This window comes from Pseudomassariella vexata (assembly GCF_002105095.1).
Source record: "Pseudomassariella vexata strain CBS 129021 chromosome Unknown BCR38scaffold_2, whole genome shotgun sequence".
Lineage (NCBI taxonomy): Eukaryota > Fungi > Ascomycota > Sordariomycetes > Amphisphaeriales > Pseudomassariaceae > Pseudomassariella > Pseudomassariella vexata.
In genome coordinates this window covers 2,483,491-2,495,508 of record NW_024467957.1, presented here as the reverse complement: position 1 = coordinate 2,495,508, position 12,018 = coordinate 2,483,491, and the positions used below count along the sequence as shown (strand labels likewise).

Genomic DNA, 12,018 nt, shown 5'->3' with positions numbered 1-12,018 from the left:
TCTCGTAGGGCAGGCAAGATACCGATGTACAGTGCGCCTGTGCGAGCATCTGATACATGTTCTGGAAGCTGCCTACCAGGTCTGTCGCGTCTTTCCAGCTCAACCTGTTTCCAGCTGTTCATATATTCTGATGGGGTCGTAAGATGAGGAAGACTGGCTTCACTGTAGTGTATATAGAGGCATTCGGGAAGGTGCTTGATCTTATTCATAAGCTCGATATTGACATGTTAGATGAAGAAGCTTAACAATCTGGAAGGCAAGCCATTTTTGCATGAATCTCTTCCTGCTCTGCAACAGTTTGCCTCAGTGTCTTAGGTTGTGTGTTGCGCTCTCAACGCTAAAATATATGGAATTCATCAAAGTTTTGAAATGTACCTCTCAAAAGATTCGGCATAACAATCATCCGTAGGTGCCTTGTGTGGGTGTGGTGGCCATTGAACAGTGCTGGCTGTAGTATACGATGCAGTTATGAAGATTGGGCCCACTCTGGACTACCTTACTGCCCATATGCTACCCCATATGCCAACTACTCTACTAATCAAGACGAAGCCGTTTGCAACCCAGCAGAAAATCTCCCACAGTCTATTCTATGTTGAGACTCACGGGGCGAACAGTCTTCAGTCGGCGGACACAAGGTATGACCATGACTTGGCTTTTTCTGATCTATGACAGCTATTGATAACTAAATAAGGTTTTACAGACAAAGCAGAGTCCTCCTCAAGGCGGTTTCTGTGGCTATGATGATAAATATATCTGATCCAGCATCAGCTCTATGACCATCTTATTTGAGAGGGTGAAGATATGGTACAGGAAGTATTTTGAAGGTGTTAGGGAATGAAAGATTTTCCATAGTTGCTATCATACTCTAGTCTCGATCACTTGGACACACTTCTGGCTGTTTGTGGTGGTGATACAGCTTCTAATCTACCTATAACACAAGCTCTTGAGGAATAAGTAGCCTCAAGAGCTTGGTAGTATTGATCAATCTGATACTGGTGCTTGTTATTGAACAGATAGTCCTAGGTCCTAATAAGTTATTATCATACCTTCATGATGGTAACTTCGCTAAGCACGGCCATGGGTTCCTGGGTGTGCCATTCTCTCACTCAGAATCACTGACAGATTATAATTCGTAATCTGAGTTCATGTGTTGGACGTTTTCTGAGCCGATTCACACGTGGGAGGAGATCCAACAATCCCCTAGCTTGCAACCGAGTACAGTTGTTTCACCATTAAACTCATCGTTTCTGGACCCCACAATGTATCTAGGGTTAGGTCAAATATCCGGGTGCAAAGGTATCTGCACCACTTTACCTCAGGGGCTCTTAGTTGCGATTCTCAGTCGGGTGGAAAGGACACTGTCGCGCCGGTTTCGTAAAACATTAAAGCACATCTAGTGTTAGTAGAAACCCGCTAGTCGACTACCATGACCACAAATATAAACAAATCATGCGGCCTTTTTTCATTGCTCTGGACCTCAGATACGCAAACCTGACGGATTGCTTGCTGACTACAACGCAGCTGGAGCTGAATCTCAAACTCTGAAATCCTGTCTCCCTTCAAAAACTGACGTTAAATACCTGGGCAATTCTAGTAAAATTACCTTTCAAAACTTTGGTTTCTTGTGATTTGCAGAATGGTACTATGGCGATATTACCTATTCGCCCATCTGTAGAACGCCAAATATAAAAATGCTTGTATGAATAAATATCGGTTGGGTTCGTCACTGACCCAGAATTTAGGGTCTGAACTCAGACGTAATTATAGTGTCTTTATGAAGGACTGACGTCATTGCCATTCCAGTAGGCGATTACGCCTGTGATTGCCGTCTGCACCTGCCATAATCCCAATCGATTATGAACTATAACTGAAGCAGGCTTGACCAGATCAAGGGCCTGATTGACGCAATGGCTTAGCGTGTTGGACTTTTATTATGGTATGTCGCAATAGAAGACTATCCAAAAGTTGTGGGTTCGAATCCCACATCAGGCGTTAATAATTGATATCTGTTTAGTACTGGTGCTTTCGAGTCGTGCTTTTCTTTTGGTAATCTGGGTTGTCATTTTCTCACCCAATATTAATCACATCGACTTATTGTTCCGCCATGCTTCTTATCTCTCGTCTCACCGGAATAACTACCCTTTAGATTCTGTTATCAAAAATAGAATTGGGATTTGATTTTTTGTTGTGGTTAGAAGTTTTCGCTGATACGCACTTTAGTACTTATTGCATGTTAACACTTTGCCGGCTAATGATTAATATGAAGCCATTTTCATCGGAAAAGAGGTAAGGAAAATAATACAAGCAATATTGATATTGTTAATATTCATAACTTACGAAAACCACTCGAAATGGACATGATGGAGCCATGATGAAGCCTGAAATTAGTCGGTTGAAATTGACTTTCCAATAAGCTCAGACTGTGTTGACATGATATACTTAGTCATTGAATTATACTACAGCTACATGGTAATTGTCTGCTCACCCGACGAGCAATACCGTCCTTCACTCGACGTCTACTACTAAGTGAGGGACAACTATACACAAGAAACGCAAATTCACCCTTTCTTTTATCCAAAACCTTACTTACACCTAGCCGTACTGCTAGTTTCAGGAAGGAACGAGGCCACCAACCACACCAGTAGCACCCTCAACAATTCCACCAGCGGATCCTTTGGACAGCCCAGAATAGCTGCCGTAAGCCTCGGTGTAACCCGGATACTTCTCAAACAGTTGTGAATTGACTTTTTGAAGCTGCGGGCAAGCTTTTCCAGCAAGAAGCTGGATGATCTTGTCCGTCAAGGGGGCCATGGCTTTCTCAACGTCGGAGAACATAGTACCCAAGACATCCGGGGCAGAAGCCTGGATGATCTGGAGGACGAAACACTCAAGATTATTTCCGTTGAGCAGCGTGGCAGAATTGAAGACGCCGCCTGTAAGATCGGCAACATCCACACCAACAAATGTATTCGGCTTGCCCGTATTGCCGCCAAAAGATAGCAGACGAGGGTAGTACGCTGCATGCTCAACCACATCAAGAAGGAAATCAGGAATGGAAAAATCATTGTCAGTGGGCCGCTTGTACCAGTTCTCAGGAATCCGCTGTCGAAAGGAGTTAGATAATTGGCTAAATAAAATAAGATTATGTAGGAATCATACCTCCCAGCCCTGCTTGACTACAAAATTGTTTGGGCTGCTTCCCTCAACGCCGAAAAAGGAGGCGAAGGTCTGACGTGACAGGTAGCCCTCAGGATACTGCTCCGAATGATTGGCCATCATGCGCGGCGGGAACGAATACGCAGCGGGCGAGACTAGGATGCCGGCGAAGGGCGAGTAGAAGAAGTAACCATTGGTGGTAAGGGACTCGTCAAAGCGCCGCTTGTGAAACGGAGCCAGGGCCGTGTATTGCTCCGGGGCGGGGGTATTCTCGGGGATGGCGTAGTAGTAGTCGATAAAGCGGTCGCGTTGGACATGAAAGTTGTTACCTGTCACATAGAGGTCGCCACGCGTGGCACTTACATCCGATTCGTATTTGTTGTGGCTGCCGCTGAGGCCACTTGGGCTCCCGAGGAGGCCCAGGCCGTTGAGGATATTCTGGCTGTCTTTGGTGGGGCCGCCAATGGAATAACCCGGATTTGTGGATAGAGGGTTTCCATCGAAGACCGTACCATATACAGCCAGGAATCCTCCGAGGTCAAGGCTCATGCCATATACCTCGTTGGTGGCTCGGATGATAGTCACCATGTCAGCCACGCCATTGTGAGGAAGATATCCGTGGTTGGCAAGTGCATTGAGACCGGGACAAGGGCCTGTTTAGGAAGGTCAGCTTGAGTACAAAGCCTTAGCAAATATTGGCAGCTCACCTCTTTGATCACCAGCCTTGAGGTTAGGTGGGACGAAAGCATATTCCCCATCCACTCGGATGCGCTGTTGTTTAGCATTGAAAGTGGCCGACTTCTTCGTCTTCGGCGAGGTCGTTCCTGGCTCTAGTTGGACTTCCCTCTTCTGTGTTTGAGAAAATGGACAAGCCTCCGTGCTCTTCTGTGAATGCTGGTAGTAGGTCAGGAGCTGCTCTGCATCCATGCGAGGGAATGCGGAAGTGGTAGAAAGGAGCGTAGTGACCGCAAGGGCTAAGGTGTGGTACTTCATCTTCAGAATATTGACAAGCAAGTCACTTGGGTTGAGGCGATGGATACCAGAGAGAGCGGCATAAACGAGGGCGTATTCTGTCAATTTATAGGCGTAACGGTTCATCATATGCGCATCCTCTCACTCGGACGTTGTCGCCTAGCATTATTCATCACTCGACCGCAATGAACGCCATTTTTCCTAATTCCCTGGCATCCTTTAGCGCGATAGACCTGACGTGCTTCTTGTAGACTGAGCCGTAGTGCCAGGTGATCAGTAGTGAGGTATCCGTGTATGATTACAAAACTTCCGACATTGAGTGCTTGGTCTTTCAGGGCACATGAAGAGCGCCAATGCCTATACCTTAGTACAGATCGTGCTTGCTTGTCTGCGATATGGATGGGTTTTGACCGATCAGAAGAAACCAGCTTCGCGGCTTGATACGATTTCGTGCAGTGGCTTGACGATCAACCGAAATTTGGGCCGGCACTTTGTCTCGATTGGGTGTTTTGGTCGTCGTTTTACCGCATGTAGACTAACCGCATTCAACATGGTATAGGGGCATGACCGTTTGGTCTTTTGTCGATCATACATGCTTAAACCCTCGACTCTAATTTCCCAGTCTTGACATCACCAGAAACTTGACATCATAGCGGCTATTTCACTAGGGGCATTTTTTGGAGAAGGGCGAAGTGATAAAGTGAGGTGGCATTATCGGATGATGGTTGATGTGAGTATAGGCATGTATATATCAGTTGAGTAAATCTAGGTGCTCGAGACCGCACAAGGCGTCTAAGGCGGGAGTAGAAAGATGATATATGTAGACGCCTTGTGCGGTCTCGAGCACCTCAACTTTTCACGTCAAATGTATGAATTTTTCAAAATGTCCGATTCTTCTTCAATTACCAGCGAAAGCGGCGCTAAACCCAGCCACAAACTCCGATATTACTTGCGCAGCGGCTTGTAACGGCGGTGGCTGCGGAGGATATCTTCCGACCCTGTAGGGCCTGTCTTCTTGAACAACTTTAAGTTTGTCAATTCCAGATCATAGAATATGTAGAATAGCTCGCTTTCCGGTTGGGAAATTTTGAGGACTATATGTAAATTAGCATCAACAACGTCCTATATCTGAGATTAGTGTGATCTTCAGGCTATCGAGCTCTCGGGCTTTCAATTTCAATTACCGTCTTGTGACTGTTACAGTTTGTTCAAGAAATAAACATGCTCAGGATATCATCTATGTGAACTTCACTGCATGTAAATATTCGTCTGGAGAAAGTAGAATAGTTATTATCTGAATTGGGCTAGGATCTTTTTATTTAGCTTCGTCAGAGTAGTCTCGATGCTAGACCAAGGATGAGGTTACTACACTTTGGAAGACCAATCAAGAGCTAAGCCGTCGTCGAAGGACTAAAAATCGACAGCTACAAGATGGAGGATCTCTTAGTTTACGAGACGCTCAGGACTTACAGTCTCAACGGGATATTGAACAGCAGCTACAGGATGATATACGTGTAAGTCGTCGTCGTACGAGACCGGCCGAACCACGCCGACGGCGCTGTAGGATCTGCGGAGAGCCCGGACATAATGCTCGTACTTGTGAGAATGATAAAGATACGTACGAGGAAGAGGATTCCGATTAGTTTGAATTATTATTTTTTTTCATCGATCTTCTCAGGGGTGACTTTGTTGGTAGGTTGAGAACCAACGTAGTATGGTAGTGAACGCAACGCAGTCGCCAATAGGGCGAACCGACGACGCAGCGTATGTATTTAGTCCAGCCATTAGGGCACGGTTTGACATACGGGAGTACTAGCAGAGGTACCGGGGGCTTCGAGCCTACGGCGTATTTAATAATAATAATAATATTTTTTTAGTTTAGTTAAGTTATTGAAGTTATTCATACGGTGCCAAGAAAAAGTGGCCAACTTGCTTGTGGGGTACGTTAGTGATTCTAATGTAGGCTGTTAAGTGGGGTGGCCGCAGAAGGGTTGGTTAACTTCGCTCATAGTCCCGCATCGGTAAAGTCGACGCTATAGAATCTTCACGCTTATACGATTGTTGGGTTTTGGTAGCTGGATCTCCGCTCTTTTTGTATGAGTTGACAGTCCGTTGCTGAGCATCTTCAATTATTCCTTGTCATGGGTATGCTATCAAGTAGGCTCGCAAGCTCTATTCTTAGCGCACCAAGGCACGAAAATCTGAAGTCTATCGCACATTTCTTCTACGTTACCGGAGGCAGTTCTCGAGAGCAAGGCTCATACATATATTTGTCAGCCGGCCCGCCGCGAGTGAAGACGTGGCGCTTGTTTATGCAGCAGTGTGCCTTGTCCTCTGTACCTGTCATGGCCGCGCAGTCTGGGTAGACCTCGGAAATTTATTCGTAGGGAATTCGAATTTGGGCTTGTATGAAATACCCGTTGCTAAAGCAGTGTCTGTAGTATTTATAGTTTCTCTGCTATGACGCGGTTGGTGGTTATGGTGGTGAATATTCCCGAAGTGAGTTGTCCGTGGAACTTGAGAACACGAGTGCAGCATCTATGTCACGCTTCAGGTTCTAATTCCACTAACTTGATGTGAACTTTCTGTATTTTTTAAGGGTCTGGTCACAAGATGAATGCCTCCCGGATGCTATAGTTACCTTGGTATTTAATCAAACGCGTTTGTCAGTTCCCGGGGCAGCGCAGCTCGGGCACAGGTTCGTCAGCAATCGCATAGCTTTTCGTTCCTCTTATTGAATCCTCTGCGGTCGCCTGTACCTAATTACCACCGAACTCGCGACTAAGTAAATACTTCTGAATAGGCATGGCCCGGTATATACCTTTCGAAACCACCTTTGACACCAACAACTGAGCGTCGACAGCGCATTGCGCAGCTACGTATCGTGCCTACGCTGCAGCGCAGGTCGAGTGCGCTGTCGCACGAGGCAACACTCTGACTTCACTGTCGGTCGACACACACGTTCTCTAGGGGCGCGTAAACTGTCTCGAATGAGAATGGGTTATCATTGTACGAGATCGCCCTCCAGGAGGTTGCGTGTGAGTGTCATCCGTTAGAATGAGGTCTTCTGCGCCGGCACTTTGCTCGACTACGCTCCCAGTCCATATGACTGACGAATTCAAGAGAGTGGCCCAAGCCAAAGCCAGCGCAGGAACCCTCGTTCTGCCACCTGCCAAGCCTCCAGCCCCGTTCAAGCGTCGACCCAAATTCGGAACCAAGACAACGACTGAATCCTTGCTCAGTACTCGCCAGACTCAATCCCAGACCCTAATCACATGCGACAGCAAGTATATGGACGAGTCGGCTCCCATGCCGCCTCAAGATATCCTGAGCAATAGCGTTCCTGGAATTTGCGACGGGTTTGAGGAGTTCAGGTGCGGTGAAACCATACCGCAAAGTCGCGTCGGTGGTCTGTATTTTGCCGAAACTTCTTGGATGGAGCCACCTTGGATATGTTCTCGCCCAGTCGACGGGGCACCAGTTTCAGTGGTTGTCAGGATATTGGTGCTGGACGCAAGTAGACGACAGGGTTTGTATGCTGGTGTTGAAGCAGAATTTCATCACTATACGTCGGGAGGTTGGCAAGCCTTCGCCCCGGGCTTAGAAGGTATGTGCAAGGTTCTATCTAATGGACATGCTATTCCAGTGTTGTGCAATGAAGCCCGCGAAGTGATTCGAAGCTGTGCCGGTTGCCATCTAGACATCTGCACCTCTCGTTGTCAGAGAGGCGGGGTTAATACAAGCTTGATCTGAGGGAGGAACAGAAGTCACCAGGATAGACTAGTGAATGAGATGCAAATGAAAGACGGGCAAGCCAACAAGCCAGCATATTCACGCAAAGGCTCCACTAGTCTATCCTGGTGACTTCTGTTCCTCCTTCGGACCAACCTGCCAGGGCCCACCGATGAAGCAATATGTACTCTTTATTGTGCCGGGGCAGAAACAGATAACACAGTCAAATATTGTGGACGAGCATAGCCAGACTGAAATTGTATATGCACTGTGGTGCTACGAGGATCTGTAATCTAAGGGAATTCGAGGCAATTACTGTGGGAGAGCACGAGGTCCAAGCTTAATCAACATATTTCGGCGGCAGATTGTCCTGTCTTAGAAACAATTTGATTAGTTACCCAGGTAGCTAGCTAGTGCACATACATCAAGAAACTCGGGACTGGACTAAAGTTGTTTCTCCTCTCTGCGCCAAGGAACCCAGAAGTCGATTTAGCCATATGCGTATTCATGGCGGCGGGGTAACCTTTATGTCGAGTCTTAGGAACCAAACTCAATTCATGAGTGGAATTGCTCAAATTAGGTAATTATTGACGTATAGGCAAGCCAATGCCCTCTTTTGACCGTCAAAGCCTTACCTTGAAGTAAGCTCTGGAGTTCCGCAAGCTTAGTTCAGTTTCCCCAACGCCCAACGGCCCTACAGGGTGCATCATCGGGATAGGGTCCTGCCAACACGGTCAGAATTCTATGCAGCTACCAGTAACTTCCCGTTATGTAAAGCTTTCCAGTGCTTTAGTTTGGACTGCCTTAAAGCTGCACAGCTTGCGAGGTACCTTATGTAACCAGCCAGTTCTCCATTGAACGAAACCTAGTTGAGTACCCAATTAGTATCCAATTACCTTGAGCCTTCCCGTATTCGTTTCCACTTGCGCGTAACCTGTCCGATGATTTCGGCCGTCGAAATCCGTTGAGAAGCAGGCCTAGGGGCCTAATCTATTTGTTAAACCCAAGGTTAAGCAAACGTTGAGGCTCTTGCCAATGGGAAACATTCCCCGCATCTCTTCTAGTCTCCCCGTCCTCAGGTACGCTTTGATCTAACTCAAGGGATGCTTTGGCTAGCGTTGGAGCCGCGCCACCGACATCGTCAGGAGATCTTGGCCATCTTACATGTCCATGAACATCGATGCTACATAGTGGTCTAGACTATTCTGCAGAACCTCAAGACTATACTGCAAGACTAACTCCAGTGCCGGTCTTACAATTCATAATGTGAAATGATGTCGTCGAATGGACGGCAAGTCACTCTAGGAATCGGAGCATACAATGAGTACTTGCGCAAGAGCGAAACACAACTACAATTGCTGCCGAGCAATGAATGTCTCACTACCGCACATGCCCCAGTACTAAACGCAAAAGCTCATTTCTTTTTAGAACAGACTAGACATCGCAGCTGCATAGTACCACGAAGCGGCAACTGGATTCAGATTAATCCTAAAAGATGCGCTGGTCCGACTTAGTCTGCATTGAGAACCAACCCCGAAACTCAGTCTCACGTGGGTTCCCAACAATGCGTTTGACGAAGCCTATGATGAACGAGAGCATCCAGGGTGTTCACCAATACGAGAGAGCAGTTTACAGAGACTCTATGATGGCTACTCGCAGGATGGCTTGTGGTTTCCCCTCATTTCTGATACGGATACCTGTTAGTCCGGAAGTATGAGACACTCGAAAGGGGCATAAATACTCAGTGAGATCCGCCGTTCCATCCCACTTGGCCTATTCCATCAACATCAACCATCATCACTCCCATTAGCTCATACAAAGTAGCATTTCACATCTATACATATTTCGTCTTTGACTGACAGCCATACAAACTCTTCAAAATGGTCAACACTGAGGTTCCCTCCAGCAACATTGATGCCTACGCCCTCTTTGAGGCCTTGACCGGCCGAAAGATTGACAGGCCTCTGAGCTCTGGAGCCATGTCTGAGGACTACGACGTCGTCCAAAACGAAAACGACTCTTTGGGCCGTGAACCCACTCCTGATTCTCGCCCCAAAGATGTTCATGTTGGCGCCATCAACCCTTATGCTTTGGTTGAGGCCATGATCGGTCACAGGCTGGATCGCCATTCAATGTCATCCGCTCGTATCATCTCCGATGTTCTTCAGACTGACTACGACGAGCTCTTCGACTTGAAGCATGACTCGGTTCTGTTTGCCGGGTTGAAGCTCAACCGTCAAGATCGCCGGGCTGAGGAGCTTGACGAGAAGGATACCAAGATTCTTCAGGAGAAAGATCTTGTCACCCCTGACCTCTCGCGGGTTCAGAAGTTGGAGGACCTTGAGAAGCTTGGCCTCAAGGGCTTTGGCGAGAGCCGAGTGAAGATGGCGCGCATGCAAAATGGCAAGCTCCGTCTCGTCGTTGACGCCGATTCCATTGCTAGAACTGTCAACAACAGGGACATTACTATGACCCTGAACGAGTTGGCAACTCGCTTCCGCCGCGAGAAGGGCGAATGGACTCCGCCTAACAGCGAGTGGCGCGATGTCCGAGAGGCTCTGTATCAGAACATACCCCAACGCATCATTGGTGACCTCAACCGATTCAGTTTGAATGGGCAATCCTATAATGGACAGTACAACAATAACAACCAAATCAGCATGAACAACTGCACCCACAGGAATCGATTCGATGATCCTGTCCAAGGTGCTCTCAGCAACAGCTGGCTCATCGCTGCTATCTTCTCTGTCTTCTGGGCAAACCCGTCTGTCATTAACCGAGCTCCTCGCGAAAATCACCGCCGCCGCGAGGAGGATAACGATGAGCACAACCGCCGTCACCGCGACCGCTTGCAGATTAAGTTCCACGACAAGGGTGGCCGCAACAATTCCAAGACTGAGACTGTCGAGGTTGACTTTGAGGTGCCCGTGAACAATAGCAGCAACGATCCTGTTTACTGTCGCTCATCGGACGGTGCCGACATTTGGCCGTCTCTCTATGAGAAGGCATTTGCCAAGTGGATGTCTAACTCTCGTTCGGAGCGACCCGACATTACGCAAACTGCCCATGGTGATCCTATCAAGGCTATGGCTCAGATCAACGGACGTGAGCCGCACTACTACTTCTGCGACAAGCACAACTCTGACGACCTTGTCGGTCTTGTTCGTCACTGCTCTGTCAACTTCAAGACTATCAACCCAATGGCGGCGTACACCCACGCTAGTGGTCAAATCTACCGCGGCACTAACCTTGTTGCCAACCACGCATACTCCGTCCTCGGCTGGACCAACCATGGTGATCGACAGTACATTATTCTCCGCAACCCATGGGGTGTGACTGAGCCTGTCGGCCTGACTAGTTACCCGGGCTTGCTCGACCGTGTCGAGCCCGCCTTCTGGCGCCCCGCCTGTCTCCTTGACCAGGATGGTGTTCTCGCTCTTGAAGCCAGCTCCTTCAAGGAGTACTTCTCTTGCATTGGCGTCGCTAAATGAGGGTGTATTACACAGGAGGTCCAGGTCAAGTCCTCCTCCATTGAATTGGACATGTCAACGGACATAAGGATATATTTAAAAGTCGTTCATTAAGATATTCTGCCTTAATTTTATTTATTTCTGTCGCTACCAAGGAGCATCACTCGATAGTTCCTTATACTTATACAATGGTAATTGGTATGAATTTGTCGCTGCAGAGGATTGCGCTGTACCGAGACCGATGATGAAAATTTCACGATTTCAGCCAAGTCTAATATTAGCATTAGGTTAGGAGGTAAGAATTTAAGAATTGCCTCAAACATGATAACTGCTATAATTGTCAACGTGAACAATTTCCTGTTGAACTGTGGGCAAATGGATTGGTATTAAAAGTGTCACGACCTCTGTAAAGCAAGGCGGCCACAGGGGCCTTATATAGGTTGAAATAACAGATACCTGCCCCACAGCCGGGACTTGTGTGGTTCAATGGGTAGAAGTCATATTGACCCATACCTTTACGGTTTGCTGCTTTAGTTTTCTCCTTTGACTTAGGAGTCTTGACGGAGTAGCCTTGAAGGTGTGACAGTTCTTATGCTGATGTCAGGTTCCTGTTCAAATTTAATGACAATTTGTATTTCAATTGTTAATGCCATTCCAAGTACGTTCCATCATCTCTCCGCGCCTTTAC

General features: G+C 47.4%; 3 protein-coding genes and 1 non-coding gene across 4 annotated transcripts; 3 read left to right on the top strand and 1 right to left on the bottom strand.

Annotated features, from left to right (window-relative positions):
• The first annotated feature begins 1,893 nt into the window (after nucleotides 1-1,893).
• On the top strand, nucleotides 1,894-1,992 carry BCR38DRAFT_t64. The gene has a single exon. It is a non-coding gene; the product is annotated as a tRNA-Lys (tRNA).
• A 618-nt stretch (nucleotides 1,993-2,610) lies between these two features.
• Nucleotides 2,611-4,149, bottom strand: BCR38DRAFT_332499 (uncharacterized protein; the record flags this gene model as incomplete). Its single annotated transcript, XM_040855154.1, has 3 exons — nucleotides 2,611-3,102; nucleotides 3,160-3,809; nucleotides 3,864-4,149. 3 exons carry the CDS (start codon nucleotides 4,147-4,149, stop codon nucleotides 2,611-2,613), a joined length of 1,428 nt encoding a protein of 475 aa, XP_040720137.1.
• A 3,084-nt stretch (nucleotides 4,150-7,233) lies between these two features.
• BCR38DRAFT_405819 (uncharacterized protein) lies at nucleotides 7,234-7,881 on the top strand (the record flags this gene model as incomplete). Its single annotated transcript, XM_040857985.1, has 2 exons — nucleotides 7,234-7,735; nucleotides 7,775-7,881. 2 exons carry the CDS (start codon nucleotides 7,234-7,236, stop codon nucleotides 7,879-7,881), a joined length of 609 nt encoding a protein of 202 aa, XP_040720136.1.
• A 1,840-nt stretch (nucleotides 7,882-9,721) lies between these two features.
• Nucleotides 9,722-11,481, top strand: BCR38DRAFT_503387 (uncharacterized protein). The gene has a single exon (XM_040864876.1). The coding sequence runs from the start codon at nucleotides 9,741-9,743 to the stop codon at nucleotides 11,349-11,351; it is 1,611 nt and encodes a 536-aa protein (XP_040720135.1). The 5' UTR covers nucleotides 9,722-9,740; the 3' UTR covers nucleotides 11,352-11,481.
• Nucleotides 11,482-12,018: the final 537 nt, after the last annotated feature.

What these genes read in the sequence shown, in the direction of transcription:
- BCR38DRAFT_503387 (XM_040864876.1), top strand. Translation starts at nt 9,741, where the DNA reads ATGGTCAACACTGAGGTTCCCTCCAGCAACATTGATGCCTACGCCCTC.